This window comes from Artemia franciscana, chromosome 1 (genome assembly GCF_032884065.1).
Source record: "Artemia franciscana chromosome 1, ASM3288406v1, whole genome shotgun sequence".
Classification (NCBI taxonomy): Eukaryota; Metazoa; Arthropoda; class Branchiopoda; order Anostraca; family Artemiidae; genus Artemia; species Artemia franciscana.
In genome coordinates, this window is record NC_088863.1 from 22,131,616 (window position 1) to 22,154,040 (window position 22,425).

A 22,425-nucleotide genomic window follows, 5' to 3' on the forward strand; every position below is an offset into this window, starting at 1 on the left:
ATCCTTCTGTGGTTCCAGAATTCATACACTAGTAAAAAAAAAAAAATACTATGTTTTTGATATATGTAAGAAGATGGTGGAATTATCGGCTCGATCTGAAGATCGGTGTAAGAAAATATCAAAATTGGCGCTCAACCATCTACTAAATATGGTGGGGTACATTGATATTTCTAGTGTCTGAATAATGATCTTAGTTTTTAGTCATTTTTCTTCCATCGTCAGTTGTGTTTGTCACTTTGTCGTATAGTCGGTAATTATTCATGTGTTTTTTCTTTCTTTTTCTATTTATTCTCCTCTAGTGCATTTTTATAATGTATCGAAAGAGAGTAAAAATGAATTATTATTATTATTAAGAAAGTTTGAATTTGTAGCCTGTCCATCTAGCTAATATGTTCTCCATTGACTCTACTGATCTTATTGACTTTGGAATAAAATATAATTGCAAATATTGACATGGAAATAAAAGAGATTGCTATCTCGCTAACAATCGCCTTTCCCGTTTATAAAAGGTGAAGAAATAAATATTTTAAGGCATGAGCAGAACTGCAATCTTTTACCACTTTGTTTGGAGAGTTGACAGGGTAGATGCAGCTCTATTTGACCCCCTTCCCCCTCCCTGATTCACTTTTATTTATTAAATTCGAATGTTGTGTCGAAATCAATAACATATCTTCTTTTTGTCCCTGCTATGTCCCTTTGTCTGTAATTGTTTTATGGCTTAATCACCTTGACTTGTCAAGGGTTCAAATGCTGTTCTAAAAACATGTTCTCTATTTCACCCCGGCCTCCCCTTCCTTGAAACAAGTTGGATCAGAAACGAGATTCTCGGTGATCATCTTATTTTAAGACATGAGCTGAACTGCAATCCTTGACCATCTTGTTTAGAGGGTTTAGAGTCATGACAGAGTAGGTGCAGCTAATGTTAAGGTTTATTATTTCAAGATAGCAATGATAAAAACGCTTCACTTTCGGCATAACTTAACCTATGTGAAAGTTATGTTAATTAAAGCATACCGTCTTGCAACAACAAAGGGACACCAGCCAGTTGCAACTCTAATCAGTCCTAGCGGCACAAAATACGAATCCTCAACAAATTTCAACTAGACTGATGAGGGTATGTGCTTTATTTTGAGACATTATCCAGCAAAACCAATCTTTGAGAGGCATGATTCAATAAAATATAATACTTAATATAACGATAATTCGTGCTCACAAATCACTCAGGTCTAAAACATCGACCTTAGGCTGCTCAACTGTGAGTTTTTTTGTACTTTCGGCTAAATCGATACTTTCTGAGACACGAGGTATATCCAGTTTGGCCCAAGACATCGGTTCTGCCTTCTTCATACAAATTTCCACTTTTGTTGGAGTCATAGTCACTGAGGAGGCCTTGACGTCTATAATCTAAAAAAAAAAAACGAATTTTACCCTTTGAAATTTACTAAGATCACTGGAAGTTTTACATATTTGGAATCAGCATATAGATTATACGCTGAATCATTATATGTTCATTCCTTTTTCATTTCTCTGACTCAGGGAGGATCCAAAAATACTACGATTTCCCATAATCTACTTTATTTTTCATTTAATTAGCCTCCTTTTTCTTCGTTTTACCTTATCTTCTTTTCAAATTTGAGCCCTCTAAAATAAATCCCTACATACGTGTCGGACGCATAAGAAGTTAAAGTAAATATTTAATAAGAGCAGCATTGAAAAAACTCCATGCAGTAGGACGTGTTTATGCTGCAAACTTTTAGTAAACAAGTTTATTTATTTTTAACAAAATTCATTTTCTTTTTGAATCCAGCACCTTATACACTTCAAAATAGAGGTAACTGATATTCAATGTGGTTCAGTATTATTTTCTTTTTTTACGGATTCAAAATTAATGAACCCTATGATTTCAAATTTAGCCCTCACCAGGGGAAGCTAAACTTTACACATTTTTTCACAACACAAACATAAATTTAGATGGGTTAGATTAATTTCTCTCGTGATATTTTATACTTTCGACTTATTTCTTTTTTTTTATTTAATTTCCCTTGTGATGTTTTTACACTTTGGACCTCTGTCTTCTTTATTTAATTTTCCTTGTGATATTTTTACAATTTGGACTTTTTTCTTTTTTATTTAATTTCCCTTGTGATATTTTTACACTTTTGAACTTATTTCTTTTTCCGTACGCATTTGTCCACCGTGCCCAATTGCAACATGTGCATCCTGTAAAACTTGAAATATTGCTTCCCAATGACCACAAAACCAAATTTACTCTTTACCTTCCTTTACAGGAACTATCTAACTTCTCTCTCCAGTAGTTATTACATTAAACCTACACAAACGCTGACGGTCATCAGGTTTTTTTTCTGACCACTTTGCAAATGAATATTTTACCTTTTCTATTGAATTTATTATGGTTTTGTGAGAATTTGTGCTGTTCTTGCCTTTTTTTTGAAAAATAACTAAAACTTAATAAACAAACACAGAACAGTTAAAATACATATTTAATAGCAGCAGTTTTGACAAAACTTGTGGTTTTGCAATTCTTCTTGTGGTTAAATGAGACTCGTCCCAGGTGTTACTGAAACTCTAAAAAACAATAATTCCATAACAATAGGTATACCAAAGGAATTGCCTTTTTATGCTGATTCCAAACATATAAAATCCATTAAGTCTAATATTACGCATCAAAAGCTAAGAGACTGAAAAAATTTGCCTGATTTTCGAAAAGGAAGGAATAGCCCCAAAAGGTCAAGCGATCTTAATGAAAATCACACCATCAGTTTCGGCAATTCAGAGAAAACAGTTGTAGAGTTTTCAAGCTCCGATCTGCAAAAACCTGGAATTTTTCTCTTTTTTTTGCTAGAAGAAATATCATGGATGCCAGTTTGTTTTTAGTTGTTTTAATTTTTTCCGGGGTTGTTTATATCACAACAATAGTCCTAGAAGATCAGGAACGGGTTATTCTAACGCAAATCAAACGTTCTAGTGCCTTTTTTGAGTGACCAAAATACTGGAGGACAACTAAACCCCCTAACACGCCTCCTCTTTTCCCCAAATTGATCAGATCAAAATATCGAGATAGCCATATTCAGCATAGTTGAAAGGTAAAATGAAATTGCCTTTGAGGATGACATGACACCCCATAGTCCCTGGGGAAGACTGTAATATAGAAATAACAATAGTATTTGGTAATACTATTGGTATTACAATATCAATAGTATTTGTTATTGGGAAATAGACAGATTTTTCCTTTTTTGGGGAGGAGGGGCGAAGGGGAGAATTTCTCATTGGAAATTTTACACGGGGGAATGGATTTCCTGGCATGATTTAATCAGAAAATTATTTCGTATATGAGGGGGCTACCCCTTCCTTAACCCTTGCTCTTTACGCTAGAGTTTGACCTTAAGAAAGACTGCTCAAACACAAGGGTCGTTGAATTTGAATTAGGAGTATTTTAAACAACTTTAATACTATAGCGTAAAGAGCAAGAGTTGAGGAAGGGGCAGCCCCCCTTATTTACGGAATAATTTCTTTCAAATTAAGTTTTAATGTTGTTCCTTACTTTAATTGAAAAAATTTGCTTTTTTTATTTAATAGGACCCTAAAGAGTCTCTAGATTCTGATAATTTTGTATTCATCAGCATTCTATTTTCTTTCGTTAGTAAAATTGAAAATAATCAGGTACTGCAAAGCCTTTTCGAACTAGGTGTAAGTTTTTTCACAAATAGTTTCGCATCTAGGGGGCCTGGATTCTCTTCTGAAATCTCTAGAAGATAATTTATTTTATGTTCAACAAAATTCACACTTTCTTTCAAATACCCCGCCCCGAAAGGAAACCTAGCGTAAGATCCTGGAATAGACGTAACTGAAAATCTAGGTGGTTCGGTAGTGTTCTTTTAGGCACTATCACTTTTCAACCTGTTATGTTTCTTCGTATTTGATAGCGGTGGGCTTTATTTCCTCTTCTGAACTAAACACCATAGTTACAAAATTCTGAATTAAACAATACAATAACAAAATTTCTGATTAATTACATTCAGGATGAGTTTTGTTTATTACATTTTCAAAGCACTTTCAGTTTAACTGTATACTAGCCCCCTTACCCCTAATACTCGGGTATATCCCTATGCTGTATACTACAGAGAAAAAAGTACAGAAAATAATACTGACCATCAAAATCAACTCCTGTGTACATCCTAGGATTATGTCAATGGATTAAGAGGGCCCCTATTCTAAAGTTTGTCTAGGATGGGAATCCAATAAAGCAATGATTTTGTTATTTTAATATTTAGCTCAAAAGAGGGGCAAAACTGAGCTGTTGTTATATCTAGTTTGGAAGCAAGATTACCTTTGTACCAATATTACCACTTTTTATATTCTCTTGCAATTTAATCATATCCTAGACCCCCGCCCCCCGATTCCTAGATTTAGCTCTATCCCAAATACTAAGGTTGCTAACTTTGTTGTTTTACATTCTTTTTCTTACTTATTTCAGTATCTGCACGCCATATCCTCTTCTGTAAGGAAGTCAATGTTAACAAATTTTCACATCATTACGTTCCAAAAATTGATATTTAGGTCTATTGAAATTCGGGATCACTTCCAGTTTAACTGCCCTCCAACGTCTCGATATGACCCCAGGCTACATACGAAGCTTTTTTGATTTTAGAGATAAGCAGCAAACATGCCAAAAGAAATATCATGATAGAAACTCGAAAAAGCTAAATCCTCAACAAGCTGGACAAGCAGTCTAAGCCCAAATCCGTGGCAAAGAATGGGAATCTGGTGTAATAGGGCAAGCAGATACTTATCCTTGATCATAAATAATTGAGACACATGATGAGGGAACATCATTAATTTTTGTTTTGCATTATTTTTTTGGACTTATTTCTCATCAAAAAATGGCACAGAATCTAAATATTTCTAAGAATCAAAATCTAATCTTTAGAATGCCGATTCAAGAAGATACTACAAAATCAGCAAACTTGGCTATGTCAAGGCATTAAGGGGAGTGGGCTGCGAAACAGTTAGACCAGAAGCAAGTCTGAGAATCAATTAAACATGTTATTATAGCGTTTAGTTCAGAAAAGAGGATGGATTGTTCCTTTAAGATACGACAAACAAAAAATATTAGTAGAGTTTTGTTTATCTTATATAAATGTATATTAGCAATTTCTTTTTTTCAATTTGAAGATACTTTAGAAGGGTTTGTTTTCCCCAGACCCGTCTCATGTCTCTCAGAAATCTTGTAATATCCACCTGTGTTTACAGAGTATTTCTTGCTCTTTTTTAAAAGGGGGGGGGAATTAAAATTTAAGCTAATAAACTTACCCCACGAAGCTCGAGGTCTAAGTTAAATGAAGAGTTTTCCTTGGGAAAAAATACTGAAGCTTTTAACCTGATGGGATTGGCTTTGACTATTGTTCTATGGGGGTCATAATTCTTACAGTAAATTGCAACAACGACTTGTCCACCAGTTTGATGCCAATCATATCGACAAACACATTTGTTCGGGTCATCCGTGTCCTGAAAATAATCCAAAAAAAAACATACAAAAAAGCATTACATACACGAACCAATCTCTTACCAAATTTTTTGCAGAGTTAACTTGATCATTTACATTAGGCTGACAAAGACTATCACAGTTGTAAACTGCAAACGACTCAGTCGTGGAAAATAATTTATCCATTCCCCTGAAAAGAACAACCTACTGTTATTAATATATCGTCGAATGCTAGGATAATACCAAATTTATTGCTGAGTTAACTTGATCATTTACATTAGGCTGTCAAAGACTATCACAGTTGTAAACTGCAAACGACGTATTCGACAAATTTGGCCAAGCTCAGTCGTGGCTTGAAGACTTTTTAAGCAGAGAGAAGCGATCGCTGGTTCTTACTATATTTTACCAACTACCAGACAGGAAAGGTTTTTTTTTTCTTTTCTCTCTTAAATACAGTGGAACCTCGGTACACAGCCCTAATTCATTTTAGATCTTTGATGTATAACAGAAAGGATGTATATCAAACAAGTTTTTCCCGGAAGAAATAAAAGTAAAATAATTTATCCATTCCCCTGAAAAGAACAACCTACTGTTATTAATATATCGTCGAATGCTAGGATAATATAAAACATATTAATAATACGACCAAAATACAAGAAAAAAAATAAAAGAATATTTAGCCCCACTTTACCTTGTTGATAAAAGTCTAATGCTTGGCCATGTATGTTGAGGAGGAGGAGGGAATTTTACTGCTCGTGAGGAGTCTGTTGCTAATAAATCTTCATGAATCTCAGATGTCGATGATAGCTCAGTAACAGAGGCGTAAATTACTACGGAGCAGGAAGCAGCCCCTCCTTCCAGATATAGGCATAAAATATGCCTAGAGGATGACCCCCAAAAAAGAACAAGTTAATGGCTTTTAAAGCTTCCTTTAGGTGAATACATGTAAAATCTTGAACAAAATTAAAGTTTGAAGGGGGAAAGGCATTAGGATTTTAGAAATGCCTAGGTGGAGCAAGGCCCAAAATCGTTTGAGAAGTACTGCTCTAATGATTCCGGATAAGGCTCTAACGGCTTGTTTGGACTTCCTTGGGGTGGTACGTTTAGGCAAAATTACAATCATTCATTATTTTACTAAAAATTTCCTTGGTTGCTGAAACTGAAGCTCCTCAACCACCTTCTCGCCGTATTCTGAAGAAAGCACATCCATCCTTATCTCGTTCTCCTCATTTCAAGCTCATGCAATTCCTCAGTGGTTAGCTCTTCCCTGTGCTTTTTCACAACTCGAGTTCTTTTTCAGGCACTTCACCTGGCCACAAATTTGTCCACTTTATGTTTCACGTTAAGAAGGAAACTTCCTCCCAGACTATCAGTAAGAAGCTATGGCATAGAGAATAGTAAAACTGCTTTTCTTAAATACCCTATGGCATAAATCTGTGTCGCGTGTGGTTTCAAACCATATTCCACCCTCCAATACTTATCTAGTACCTGACCACGAATTTCTTAACATATTAAAGGCCACGAATTCGTTTTAAAGGAAATTTCCTACCAGGTTTTATCAGTAGGAGCTATGGGGCATGGACAACAGTAAAAATATTTCCTTAAATTGCTAAAAGCTTAATTCCACAACACATGTTGCTTCAAATTCATTTACAGTCTATTTTTTCCAATCGCAGCACCTGGCCACAAATCTCTCCACGCAGAGTTCATTGTTCTAATGGCAACTTTTCCTGGGCTTTATCAATAGGATCTACGAAATAAACAATAGTAAAAAAGTTTCTCTAAAATCCCTACGCCTTAACTCTACGACATATATTGCTTCAAGCTATAGTTAACAATCCAAGCATACTTTTTTTTCTAGTCGCTTCACATAGCCACAAATATCTCCACGCAGAGTTCATTGTTCAGAAGTAAACTTCCCTAAGCTTTATCAATAACAGCTATTGGATGGACAATAGTAAAATGGCTTTTCTTAAATTCTCCAGGGCTTAACTCTGTATCACAAGCCACTTCAAACCATATTGGAGATAATTCTTTGGCGCACAATTTTTTTAAACATGTGGGCATAGGGATATTCAAACAATAGACTTATTGGATACCCTCATTTTTCTCTCAAAGGCCACCTAAGACAATGTAAGCTTAATAAGACCAACAGACTGCTTTTTATGGCTTAAAAACATAAAAAGTGCAATTCTAATTGAATGTATTAGCTCATTTTTTCTTAGAGCTCTGTTTTTTTTCCAAAAGCGACATTTTAGCATGGTTTGGGAAAGTTTACCAATATGGTTTCCAAGTTGAATCCGAAAGTGAAAACGGACCTATACTATTACTCAGGGTTTTTGTGAAGTTATTCTGTCCCAAACACCAACGACTCAATAGTAAATATTAAAAAAATATGACACAATGGGTACCATAGAACAAAAGAAGATTTACATTTTGGATTAAACATACAAAACTGCACTAATAAAATTGCTTAAACAGTTAGGAAAATTTCCTCCCATCCAAAATATTTTAATTGCAAAAAGATAAGCTTTCAGGAATCATTGGGGCGACTAAAGAATTTGGGTTGCATACTAGAAGTTATGGCATCCTTTCACCCTGTAGTTTTTTAGTTTTTTTTTTTTTTTTTTTTTTTTTTAATTGGAACCTTTGAAACGTTAACCCTGTCTTGGCTCTGAGCTCTAATCCTAGCCCATTATGTTAACACTTAAAGTTAACACTTTCCACTACGATAGTGATGAGTCCGCGGGTGCCCCCATCATTCTAGCTCATAGTAACCGACAGTTTAAAAGCACGTTTTGAATTTAAAAAAAAACAGTCAAGTACGGAAGAATCTCCGCTTGAAGCTGATTCAGGGATTGTTAAATTAACCTTAATGATAAGTTCATTGCAAAAACAAGTTTATGAGGATTTCGGGTCAGATCGAAACGAAAACTGCACCTTTAAAATTTCCATAGCCAAGAAACCTCATATAGGGTTTCTAGTGTGTATAGATCACAAGTTGTAAAATACAAAAATACTTACTCTAACTCCTCCCTAGGTACTGTGGAATACCTCAAGGAACTTTATTGGGACCACTCTTATTTCTTGTCATGATTAACGAAATTGGCAAGGAATTCCCCCAAAGATGGAAATATGTGGATGACTTGTCGATCCTTGAAGTATGTCATAGAAATATTGTAAGTGACCCCGTTGAAATCCTAACTCACTGTTCGGATGAAAGAATCTAAATATGACAGTAAATCCCACTAAATCACAGATAATGACGATAAACTTCTTGAAATCTACTCCTGTTCTTTTGCGACCCGATCCCACGCGAAATGCTAGTGAAACATGTTAAGCTTCTTGGTGTCACAATTTCTAATGATCTTAAGTGGGACACACATGTTTCCAACATTGCTAAACAAGCAAATGTTTCACTATCCATGCTTAAGCTGCTAAACAAATTTAACTGTCATAAGATACATTCCATCCGTTTACTTATCCTTTATCAGGCCGTTATTGGAATATGCATGTCCGGTCTGGCATTCGCAACTTTCAAATGGATTTAGTGACAAAATCGAGTCGGTCCAAAAGCCTTCGCTCAGGATCATTTACAAAGAAGGCAAAATTCCATACTCTTTCCTCCTTAAAGCTGCACGCATTGCCACCTTAAAAGAAAGGAGGGAAAAAATTTGCCTGCTTTTCGCTAAATCAGTCATTTCTAATCCCCGTACTGAGGACTTACTCCCTAATTTTCACAATCCCATTAGACTCCGACTCCCTCGGTCAGTCTCCTTAGCAATCCCAACTTACTCTCCGATCCATGCTGTTACAGAGAGGTTTCGTAAAAGTTTTATCCCCTTTATTCTGGAACACCTTAATAATAATTAGTGATTATGTAATTGCCAAATTCCCCTTTTCCTCTATTGCCGTTTTTATTTTTGATTTACTGCAATGTTTTTGTAATTTAATTGTTAAGTTTATTGATCTGCCCTTTATCTTTGATGATTTTGCCTTTTTAATTTCTTTTTAATTTTAAGTGTTTGACTTAATGTACTGATTTGAAATTTTTTTCTTAACTTTTACTGACATATAAAGCGAACTCGGTTCTATAGAGCTTGTGATAGTCTTTTGAAAATGAATATTATCTTATCTTATACAGAATAGTTACATCCCCCATCTTCAGCAACAAGGAAATGATATCAATATGATATCAATGATCTCAATATGAGAAGCACTGATGCGTAGCATTCTTTTTATTCTGCTTTGTTTTTTCTCATCGCTAGGAGGAAACTCAAACATCAAACAGAGATGTTTAAGTGCTGATTTGAAAGGAAATTTCTATATCCTGTGCATTTTGCAATTGAAAAAAAAAAAATGTTAAATAAAATATAATTTTTGACAAAAACTACATCTTCAAACGCAAGATGATATAACATACTTATCTTATGACCAGGGGTATGATGTCATAGTTGAGTGATTCTGCTGCTTGATTCCCTCTAATTCGTTCTTTAATGAGTCAAACTAAGAAAAAACCAAGGGCTTTTCCTGTGTACATGCAATATTTATAATTTAGAAACAACAGATAAATTACTTAAGAAAAATTCTAATGCTTTAAAACTTTTAATTGAATGGCAAACCGTAAATATGCAACAGAATGAAACGATTTGCGCTATTTAAAATACAAAGAGTATATATAATTTGGGATATATTCCCGCATAGGGGGGGGGATGGGAAAAGTGAAGCAGTGCAAATTTAGGACCGCGATAGAGTAAGATGTCCAGTAGTCGTACATCTAATCATGACTCCAACAGTTAAATCCCTGAAAATTCTTTTTTATATCACCTCGAAATTAGACTATTTCCCCAATGGATTTGTCTGAATTTTCTTTAAAAAGAATGAGTTTATCTTGAATATTTCAGCCATACACAATGCTATTTTATTTAAAAGCGACCAATTTTGTTTGATAACGACGAAGAAAACTATACCGGCGTGTTCTGAAAAGTGTCTATAGATCACACGGTAGAAGCTGCTTAAAAAGACCTCAAAGAGGAGAAAACTTGAAAGCATGGGCTTTGATTGTGTTTTGTAAACTTTTCAAAAATAAACTACGATTTCTGTAAATATTTTGGACTGAAACCAATTTATTATGAATAATTGTAGGGGAAGCCTATTCAACTAGTTTTTAATGTTGAAGTAATTTGATATTTATTCTTATTTTTTCTCAAGTCAAAAAGGTCAAGGCAATAGAATAAAATACATGGCAAAGTTTTTGACGGGGGTCCATCCATGTTTTTGACGGGAGTTGGGATTCATCATTTTAATTTGTTCAGACCGTGGTTGCAGCGGTAGATGTAACCTAGCCTAGTAAAGGATAAACCTCAGCCAATAGTAAATCAAAATTAATTATTTTGAAATCAAATTGGATCAAAATAAAAAGTAAACCGTGAGAATTACCATGGCTGAAAACCCAATTAAGGAAACTTCGAGTCCACTGGCTTGAACAACAAGGAAAATCATTTCTTTTTGCATGGGAAGCACTGATGTTGCTTCTTCACTGTTAGCAGGATATTGGCACATCATAGAGAGCTATTTAAAAGCTCATTTTAAAGGAAACTGCTATATCTAGTCCCTTTTGAAATCAACAAAACACAATATTTAAAATAAAATTAATTTTTTGAAAAAAAGCTGCATTTTCATATACAAGATGACGAATTGAGTCATAATAGCAAGTTACAACTATAAATGACGTTATGGTAAAATACTTCAAAGGATACCCTAGGTAGCAATGACAGGACAGTTCGTTCTTTATATCAATATCGATCCACCCAGGTTGGACTGTTACAAGGGGAGGGGGAGAACATTTTAAAGGATAAAGCGTCCAGCCCAAGGTTATGTTTTACCAAAAAAAAAAAAAAAAAAAAAAAAAATTCAAATTTCCCCAGGCATCCTTTAAATACCTGCGATTTCACTAATGTTTGTATTTCAGTTACTAATATACATTCACTGGTAGTTTCTCATTATTTGCATATATTTGTTTTTCTTTTCTTTTGTGTATCACCTGGGTTGGTAGGACCGAAATACTGTAATATTTTCTGTACTATATATACTGTAAATTTTTTCTGTAAAATTTTTGTGTTTAAAAATTTGCATATTTCCCTATCTGATCTGGAAAAGATTTGTGTTTCCTCTTTGTGCAGTTTCCATCATATTAAAATTAGATGTTTATGGCTCATGCTGAATGTCTTCAAGATCACTTTATTCAGACTCGGTCACCACTCACCGACTACTTTAGGACATTGATTATTCTTGATGTTTATCTCAAATCTTTAGCTGAGCAAAATTATTGTCGCATTCCTTAAGCCAATAAATATAATTAAGATATAACCTAGTTTTTCCTCAATCAAGACTTAGCAGTATATTTGCCACATTGTACCTATCCTAATTGGCCTTGTTAGCTTCCAAGAAGAGATTTCGCGGTCAAGTTTGGGACCACGGGAACGGATTGGGAACAAGTTTGGGTACGGATTGTGCCCTTAAAAGACCGTGGCACAGAAAGGATTATAACAACTGGACCCGTTTTCTATTACAACAACATTAGGACAACGGTTAGGGTTTTACCACTAAAGCATAGTCTTCAAAAAAAGGAGAAAAATTAAGATGTAACGCAAAATGACACATAACCTCCCATTCTTTGAAGCTGCAGCGTCTGAAAATATTCATACCTTTTTCTTTTTCCAAACGTGAGATCCGCTTTCGCATCCTGCTTGGTCAAGAAAAGCTTGAAAATCTGTAGTTTTCCTTTTACAGCATGACCAGTATTTCAAACCTTCATGAAATATTGCCACTCCAGGGTGGTGAATACATTCCCACTCGTTTACGTGCGGCCCAAGATATTCCTAAATCAAAATCAAATGTTTTACTTATGGCAGAGTGGCTGCTTTAATAATAAAACACGTTAAACTATAAATTTGTAATATTATCATTATTTTAATACTTTAAATAGTACTCTAAATAAAAACAAGAGCTAAGAGCTCATATGGCACTTGTGACGAGGTCGGAAGAGCCAAGAGCGCATATGGCATGAGCTCTAGCAAAATTCTAAGAATCAGTAGAATGATTTAAAAGGAAAATCAGTGGCTTAATGCCGGTCGAAATTTAAAATAAGAGCTCTTAGACACAAGGTCCAAAACAAAGAAATTCTATAGAAAAATGAAAGACCTTTATTTGTGCTATTTTTTTAATGAACATACTTTTATCATAGAAAAAGAGTAAATATAAAGTCTTAACATTAAAATTTAAATTTTTTGAAAAGCAAAGTCGGACAATCTGACTGAAATTTGTTTCATTGTGAACGGCAATTTTTTAGCTCTATATTATAAGGTCAATATTATAAAAATATAAAATAAAATTTTACGCATCATTGAATTACCTGCTTACAACCTTTATTTTTACATTGAGTGCCAATTCGAATTTCTTCATCGCCATCTTCGTTTATCTGTTCAATCCCCTCACCTTGCTGTTTCCTTTCTTCAAATTCTTTTTTCAAGCTTGGAGATAGCGTTGGAGTTATTGTTTCCTTTAAAAAAAAATAGGATACTAAGATTTGAGATACATGTATAATTATGATACTAGTGTATATTTATGTGCTTTATAAAATATAATTTAATAGAACACAGTTTTACTAAAAAAAAAAAACTGTGGGCTTGATAGAAAAGTGAGAAACAAAGTTTTGTAAGTGGGGACAGGCAGAATACAAATACGGAAGGTTTGGTATAGTTTAAAAGTGAATCATCTTGAAAAGGGACAGATTAAAGCATCATTCACTGAATAAATTTAAAAAACAAAGTTTTTCCATGGGAAGTAAAGAGCGAAGTTGAAACTTAAACAAAACAAAATTATTACTTCCCAGCCTATCTAACATATATCAATAACACTAGTACAAATAAATAAACTGGTGATATTTCCCTATGTTTGTAGGATTACAGAAAACTAGTGCATAACTGAAAACACAAAAGCAAGTATAAAAAACAAGAATATTGATTTAAGAGTCAAAAGTAAATACATAGTCTCACAACAACAAACTAATCTATAACGCTTTTCATAGTCTTAAAGGAGCTGTGGTATCAGTAACTTTCAGTATACAATTAAAATTATCTTAAATATTTAGGGATAAAAATGATATGGTTAAATTCATTAAACAGCATACAAAATAATGGACTGATTTATCAGGTCACATCTTCATTTCACCTGGTATTACACGAAATGAAGAACACATCAACCATAATATGAATTCTAGAAATCCAGTTATTTCTTTCTAAAAAACAGAGAAATTCAAGTTGTGATACAAATTCAAAAGCCAGTCTGTATTCTTAATACTAATAAGATTCCTTCACTCCGAACTTGTCTATAAAAAATTATGAAAGGTCCTGTTCAAATCCTAAACGACAGTCAATAATTGAACTTGGCTCATTGTGCAGACGTGATGTCAAATTAAACGAAAAAATAAATAAATAAAACAACAATCTAAAATTTCCTTACTTTTATACTGATAAAAATGTTCTTAAATGGTTTACATGTACCATACCAAAACTCCTATATTGTTTTGTGTTTTCAGTAAAGCACTAGTATTCTGTAATCCTAAAAACATAGGGAAATATCACAATTTGATTTATTTGCACTACTTTTATTGATATATGTTAGACAGACTGGGAAAGTAATAATTTTTGTCCGTTTTAAGTTTCAACTTCGTTCTTTACTTCCCTTGGAAAAACTTTACTTTTTAAATTAATCTTTGCTCGTTTTTGATGAAAATTCAATGTGGAAACAACACTGCCATGATCTTTTTTTATTTATACGCAATAATTTATGTTCCTTTTAATCTTAAATGTTGACCCTCAGTTTCAGTTGAAAACTTATTCTTTTATGTAATTTCTAACCACCTCCAATCTAGGGGAGATAAGATACCTCAAAGCTTATTATGGAACTGACCGAAGAAGCAGTACAAAGATTGAAGGAAAAACTAAGTTTAGAGTGAAAGAAAAATCAAAACATAGTGCTGTTTCCTTTAGTAAAAAAATTCAAAAAAGAAGAAACAGATCTTCAATTCTATGTTTTGAAAAATTAAATTTAGTAGCACTTACGAAAGTAGCTAAAGGCGAGTAGCTTCGACAAATAAGGTTAACTAAGTGGACAGGTTTGTGTATCGACATGCTAGTGAAAAATTTTGCAAGCTCAAGAGAAATGTGTTATTAGGCTTATAGAGTTATTTCACCTGTCCCTATATAGAAAAGCCACTAATTGCTTAGAAATGAATTGAAATTTCAAAAAAAAATGTGTCTTGTTAAGTTTGTTTTCATTTCAAAAATCTTGGGAAAAATTACCTGAATTTTCTGATAGTCTTTTTTTCTATTTGGATCCGCAATCTTACGCATGGAGAGAATATAACCGTGGAATTGTCAAGTAAATAATTTGAATAAGTAAGTAAAATAATAAGTGATCCTTCTTTAATATACAACTTTGAGTAGTTCCAGAACCAAATGCCTACACTTCTCCAACCACTAAGTGGCAAGGAGTTGTGTTCAGAGGTGTAATTAGCTATGGAGCAGAGGGGGCAACTGCCCCTCCCAGACCTCAGTTTCCCCTCCAGACCCCAGATTAACCATCCCCTACTGAAATTTAGTTTCTCCTAAAATGTTGTCAAAACTAAGATAAGCATGCATAATTCAATCATCCGCTGAAACAGGTTGGCTTTCTTTAGCACATCTTTAACTTTTTTACTATATGGCTCGTTTTTCAGTTTTTTTCTGTCATTTTCACTTGATTTGAGAAAATTGGCTCCAACTTTGTTTTATTTTTGGTATGGATTTAGTGATCTACTAAGAATGTTGTTACAAACCATGAACTAGATGACCTCTATTCCCTTTTGAATCAAAATACTTGACAAAATACCTTACCGGGACATGTTTTAAAAAATGAGTGCATCACATTTACAAAAACAGTGAAATTGTCTGAAAATGATCATATAAAAGGGACAAAACCGTGATTGAAAAAAAAAACAAGCAGGAATCGAATGCAAGACACTCTAATTTGGAGTCCGACACTGTATGAACAGAACCACGCCTCTAATAGTCTAATTTGACATATTGCTGTGTGTACCTTAATGGTGTAGCTTATTAAGGGGGCTTGGAGGAGGAACATACTGGAGGTGTTTTTGCAAACCTCCAGTTAAGGGTTTTGGGCCTTAATTATTACAATGATGTATTGTTTTATACTTCCAAGCTTTTCTACTTCAGAAGTGACACAAAAAGTGATGTTTTTAGTGCTATATTACACTTATGGATGGTAGAATTGATAAAATCATGTAGATATGAGCTATCAAAGAAGCCATTAAACGTCCCTCTAAAAAGTACTGGTAGGCCACTGGTACCAGCTTTTCCACTTAAGACATGACAACAAAAGTGCCGTTTTAGTGCCATTAGGAACTTCTTGATGGTGGAATTTATAAAAAGGGCATAGATATGAGCAACATCTTTTATATGAGCTATTAAAAATCTGTCTAAGATACTTGCAATACCAATACGCCCAATAACAATACACCAATACCAATATGCATGATATTGATACATCTGATACCAATACAGCATACAGCCCTTTCCCCAAGGACTATGGGGGGTTATATCATCACCAAAACCGTAGATAGTTGACCTTTGAACTATGTTGAACAAAATCGCTACTTCAAAATTGATTGGGTAATGTTGGGGGAAGAAGTCTTTTGTGAGGGGGGCTATTTGCCCTCCAATCTTTTCTGTCACATAAAAAAAGGCAGTAGCAAATTTAACTTATGTTCAAATGAGCCATTAAACATCTCTCTATGATGTGCTGGTCATTCGCTAGCTCTGGTGAAAAAAAAGAGACACATCAGTGCTACCTGGATGCAAAGAAGTGATTTTCCTTGGTGTTCAAGATGGAGGAACTGTAATTGTCCTAACAAAGGTTTTTGACCATGCTGATTCCAATGGGGGTCACCCATCCAAACTAAAAAAACAGGCAAATTAAGCAGAGAATATAGGGGAAATTGGAGAAATCTATGCAATTCATAACCATCTGGCCTCAAAGGATGTACTGTTTTAAAATGGATTTGACTCCATTTTTTCATGAAGTTGCTTTTACTCTGGGCTATTGCTTAAAAAACTAAGCGTTTTGGCTAGCCTGATCTATTTGCTGCACTCCAATACGCACTAATTATCAAAAATTACAGCATATTACTATTTGTAGCCTGTTTAATGCAACCCCCCAGTGGGTTTTAATTTGGCCACTGTATTCAATCTCACTATAAAATTTTGTCTCAATAAGTGTTTTAATCTAATTGTTCTTTAATGCTTCGTCAAGTCTTGTGACCCCCACCATTTTTTGTATTAAAAAAAAAACCAACTGTGTGAGTTAGACAACTAACTAAGTAGCAAAAATCTAGTTACGGTAAGTTCTTTCTAATTTTCTCTTGTTTTTAATTCCCTGTCCTTTTTTCCTTCTGATTCTCAATAACCATTCCGTCGGTATTCTCTCTCCTCTTTATTTCTCTCTTCTCCCCCATTCTTTCTCTATTACATTTTTACTTTGATTGGATTGAAGGTTTCAATGTTAATGATTTAGTTTTCTACTAGAGGAGAGTACTAAGAGCACTAGGGTTTTTAATGCCAGTACTAAAATAGGGAAGAAAGGGAAAATTGGATGGAGAACAAACATGTGGAGAAAACACTAAACATGGGCATACATATTTTTCTGATGATAAATATTTTCTTTAAGTCTTTTATGTTCGTTTTTATTTCTTGCTAGTTTTCTTTTGCAGTGAAATATGGTTACTATCACTTACTTAATATTTTCTCCAGTTTCTCAGACATGTTTTCCCCTTCCTTCTCAATCTCTGTTAACATTTATTTGGTGCCTAAATTCTTCCAATCGATTCCCAATTCACAGGAAGTTTTTATAAAGTACCAAGAATATCAAATAAAACATTTTTCTCCCCTGGCTGTATCTTAGGTGTATTTATCCCTGAAATTGAGATTTTCTACAACTTTTCTTTTCGTTCATATAAAACTATTAAGAGCTTTTTCATTGCTAAAGTTTCTTTAGTTGCCACACTGAATCATGAAAAGAAACAAGCGGAGAATTTTCCAGTTTACAAAAAAAAGCTAAAGGATTGTATCACCCAATTTACTTTGCATCTTATAGTTGAGTATTTCAACAATCAATAAGGTACTACTGCCGTTTGCTTTGGAACAAAATATAGGCTACTATGATAATGTCCAAACTATGTAAGAAGAGTAATATTTTTGGAATCAGAAGAAAAAAATATTGCTATGTCAATTGTCAACTAATGGAATAAATACAACAAAATAAGATGGCCTAGTTGGTCTGTCTAAAAATATGTCCCTGTAAGTTAGTCCTTTAACTACTAATTTTGAGCATTTAATCTTGAAGAATTTTGACAATAAATAAACTAATTTATAGCTTAGATTTTTAGTTGTTAAATGATATATACAATTCCTTTCAATTTTCATTTGATAACGATATGTTAAGGCTACATTCTTATATAATCTTAATCATTCAACCACTGCTTTTTTTTAAACCAGTTTACATCCAATTAATTCTACAATTTGTCTTTTACTACAGCAATCGGGAAAGTTAGTTTCTAGAGCTCTGTGACAATATATATTTTTCTGCTTATTTTCTACTGCTTTTTCACACATGTTCATTATTTTTAAACTTGGTGCCTGCTAAGTGTTAAAACCACATGCCTGTATCAAACATCTTTTGCATTAAAAATTGAATTCCTTAGTTTTCCTGATTTTTCATATGGTTGTATAAGGTGGTTACATATAATATGGTTATACATGGTGATATATAATCTATAATATGGTGGTTATATATAACATATAATAAGGTTGTATATATGGTTGTGTAAGTTTCCACTTAACCAATTTAAAGAACCAAATTTCATTTTTAGTGTCCTGGGTAGGCCTACTTGAAAGACATTATAGAGCAACTCTAGACAACTGCACTTTTAATCAGGCACACAAACATGAAGTCCTAATCAATATTAAAAGGTCATTTTTATGCCATTATTATGTGATTTAATTAATAATTGAGCCATTATGCATATATCATTTGGCCTTCTAGTAGTAGCTATGCTCATTCCATTGTTTTATTATTTAATTGGTTTACTATTTATTTTATTATTTACTGAAAATAAAGATGTCAATCAAAGAATCAAAATAGCTAGTTTTGAAACAGTAGTGATTGGAAGAAATACTATTCAGCTTAATTTCCTCCAATTGGAGGATGGTTCTTACCAGTGGAGAGTCAAAGCTAGGCCTTGGCTTTAGTTCTTCTTCTTTTGGTAGAGGAGGTCTATAGCTAGTCATTTCTGGCAAATCAGCCTTGGGGGGTTTTGGTACTTCTTGTGGCTTCACATCAGAATGCCTTGACTTTGTGCAACCCTAAAAGTGAATGAATGATTGGACAATTTGCACACATTTTCTATCAATACCATGAAAAAAAATGTAATCATACACAATAAATGGCAGACAATATACTTATTAGGCCCCTGTCAATCTTTTTAGGCCCAACCAGCACTTAGTTTAGTTTACATCAGGCTCCCAGTTGGTTATGATGTGAACTCTACAAGATCACTGCTAGTTGAACATTTGATCAGCAAGATCCACAAATCTTATGGTCTACTCATATCTGCCAAGACAAATTATAATAGACATATCAGAGCAAGGCTTTTCAATGCGCTGATGCAGCCAGACATTTCCCTGTTTTGGGTTCTATTAACCAATCAAAGTAAACATACCATCAGGTGATGCTTTTATTGTTTTTATAAGTTGTTTTTAGGCCTACCACCCTGGACTAGAAACTCATGGATTGGTGAAAGATATGGCATTGTTGATCCATACTTGGCCATCCAAAATTGTCTTTCTTGCTATGTCTGATCACTCTGCAAGATAATTCCCTGTATGGGGCAATGGTGCCATAATCTTCTTCTTATAAGTTACCTTTCTAGTTTAGTTATATCTTCTCTTGTTATTAATGTATTATGTAGAATAAGTGTTTAGTTTTTCTGGTTGTTTTGTTAATTTCATATGCTTTTTTTCTTCTCCATAGGGTTATATGTGTGGGTTAATAATAAATAATGAACATGTTGAATGCAAAACATAAGCAGCGGTCTACACTATGTTTGTAAATATTTCTAGTTATCAATGCAGCTTTACTTTGTCTGTTCTACTGATCTGTTATTCTATTTTATTATACTGTTTTTCTTTGTTATGTTAGCTTTGTTGTGCTTGCCATTGTTGAGTTATGTGTACTTTTGTTTTTGCTTTGTATATTAATTTTTTCTCTGCACTCTACTGTTTATACTTTTGTATGTTTGTGGGTAATAAAAATTATTATTATTATTATTAATATCAATTCTGGAAATAGCAGTTTTTCACAAGGTAAAGAGTTATTCAAAATAGGTTCTATAAAAAAAATAATGTAACATTGTGACATTTACAAGACTCAAACTCCAACAGCACAGATGTTAGCACACTCAAGTTAACATATTTGTCATTATTTTATTTACACAGCCACAATAATAATTAATCTATTCATCAGACTTAGCTATCCAATAATCCTAGACCTTTGCATGCTGATCCAAAGATGCTCTTAGCTTTCAAAAAACTTCTTTATATCCCAAATTCCTATTACAATAAGTAAGAGTGAGATATGAGAATTACAATCATTTTGTATAATAGAATCTTGGAGCAAATCTATTAAATCATTTGAAAACATACCTTAGGTTGACCATTAATACAATTTTATAACAAAATAAAATTTAACTAGCCCAACATATCTACATTAGGCCTATTAGTAACTATTCATATAGTCTATTGACTGAGTTCAAATGTGATCAGCACTTTTATTGCTTTATTGTGCAACACTTTAAGAATGATAGACACATTTAAAGTAACTGACCAAATGCTTACACTGCATCAAAAATATGGATGAACCAGTGAAAAATAAAACCAGAAACCACTGCAAAGCAGTGTCATTTCCTATGCTATAATTTATTTTAGTTCAAATTGAATAGCTTTAATTCAAATCATTTTGAATTAAAATCAAATAGTTGTGGCAATCAAGTCATGGCTAATTGTAGAAAAAGCCAAGACAGATAGTCCAATTGAGTGAAAGGCAATTCTGGCATCAACCCCCCTTATTAGGATTGTATAAAAATGATGTTAGTTCATTTGTTAATAGATAGATATGTCTATACATTATCTGTCCATGTGTCATTCCTAGGGCAGTAGAGCTAAGATAGATAGTCATAAGACCCCTGTTTTCAGCTTCACAACTTTGCTTAATCCCAATTTATGAAGTTCAAAAGATCAAAACATATATTTCCTAAATTTAGAAAAAACATTGATATAGCTTGAAATTCTATTCAAATAACAGAAATTGCATTTTCAGATTTAGAACCAGAGAAAAAGAAACTGATAACAGAAAATCAAGATAAGATGTTGTTTTGTCAGAATTTCAATAGGCATAGACCTGTCAATTAGGCAAATTTCTAAGACTTAAAAAACACAAAAGGGTTAACATGGAAGCTTGACAATAATTTCCCAGAGTATATCTTTTTGGTCCTGGATTCATTACTGAAAGGGTATCAGCCCAGATGAGCCCCTTCATATAAAGAAAACAGTTCATACTTCATAAAATGCAGAATAATCAAAGTTAACATATTTTGCATGGGGAAAACCTTTATAGGCCTATTCACTTCTTTCATTGCTGTATAGTTTTTTTTTAAACAAATTTCTGAAAAATAAGCATGAATTTGATAAACACTTTTTCAGCTTTCAAATAAAAACTGAACACCATCATTGGCATCTATTTCTCACTATTTCTCAACTATTTCTCACATCACATGTTAATAGAAAAATAGAGAGAAGTTAGATTAGGCTAGCAAAAAGTTTGCGAACTCAAATTTTACCCTGTTCTTGTGTATAATTTGAGCAGGTGATCTATTTTGCAAGGTTTAACTTCTGTGTAACAAAATATTGTTAAGGGCAATCAAAGGTCAATGCTCTCTCACAGAAGGAGTGGAGGTAGTAGTCTATCTTCCAAGAATAAATGCTTTGAAAGCACTAATAAAAGCTTCATTTACCTAAATCAACTAGTCTACTTTTGAAAATAGTAAAAAGCCCCAACACTTAAATTGTACCATATCCTTATCACACCTCAGCTAAGCTACTTCTTAAGATAACAAAAGCCAGGTATGCAGGTTTTCAATGGTATACTTACAGATATATTAAGAAACTCAGTAAAGTCAGTTGTTTGCTTTTTACAACACGACCATCCTTTATAAGCATCATGAAATATTGGAACACCAGGGTGATAAACACATGCTTCTGGATTATTCTCATCTACAGCAAACTCCTTTCCACAGCCTTTGTTATAACAGATAACCATTTTTAAACTTGTGGACAATTCAAATAGTCTAATATGATGTTGGAGTACGTGAATAAACTCTTCTCTAGTTTGCCTATGCCTGAACTATATTTTAGTTGCCAAGCTCTGTCAGGGTGTACGTCGTAGAATTTTCGAGAGCAACGCCGTTGCTTTTCAAATTTTAGCAATTTCATGTTTGAATTAACTTGTTTGATTAAAAACGAGCCTCAATCCACTTCACTCCTGACTTTCTGCCTTTGATTAGGGAATGAAGTCAACATTAGTTACCTAAGTAGGAATAACAAAAATTTTCTTGTTTTAATAAGGGCTGATTCTTCCCCTGTTTAACTATGTTCAAGAATAATAAGAGCTTGCTACTGTAGCTGTGGCAAGTTCATCTCATTTCATGACTAGGTTGGATGGAAGGAATAATTCTTTAATTGAACAGAAAA

At 33.5% G+C, this 22,425-nt stretch overlaps 1 protein-coding gene across 1 annotated transcript; it reads right to left on the reverse strand.

Moving 5' to 3' along the window:
• Positions 1-1,109: 1,109 nt before the first annotated feature.
• LOC136026945 (cysteine and histidine-rich domain-containing protein 1-like) lies at positions 1,110-22,160 on the reverse strand. The gene is made up of 6 exons (XM_065703807.1): positions 21,827-22,160; positions 18,838-18,984; positions 12,918-13,064; positions 12,211-12,384; positions 5,332-5,526; positions 1,110-1,404 (listed from the first exon to the last, which is right to left on the reverse strand). Exons 1-6 carry the CDS (start codon positions 21,992-21,994, stop codon positions 1,210-1,212), a joined length of 1,026 nt encoding a protein of 341 aa, XP_065559879.1. The 5' UTR covers positions 21,995-22,160; the 3' UTR covers positions 1,110-1,209.
• Positions 22,161-22,425: the final 265 nt, after the last annotated feature.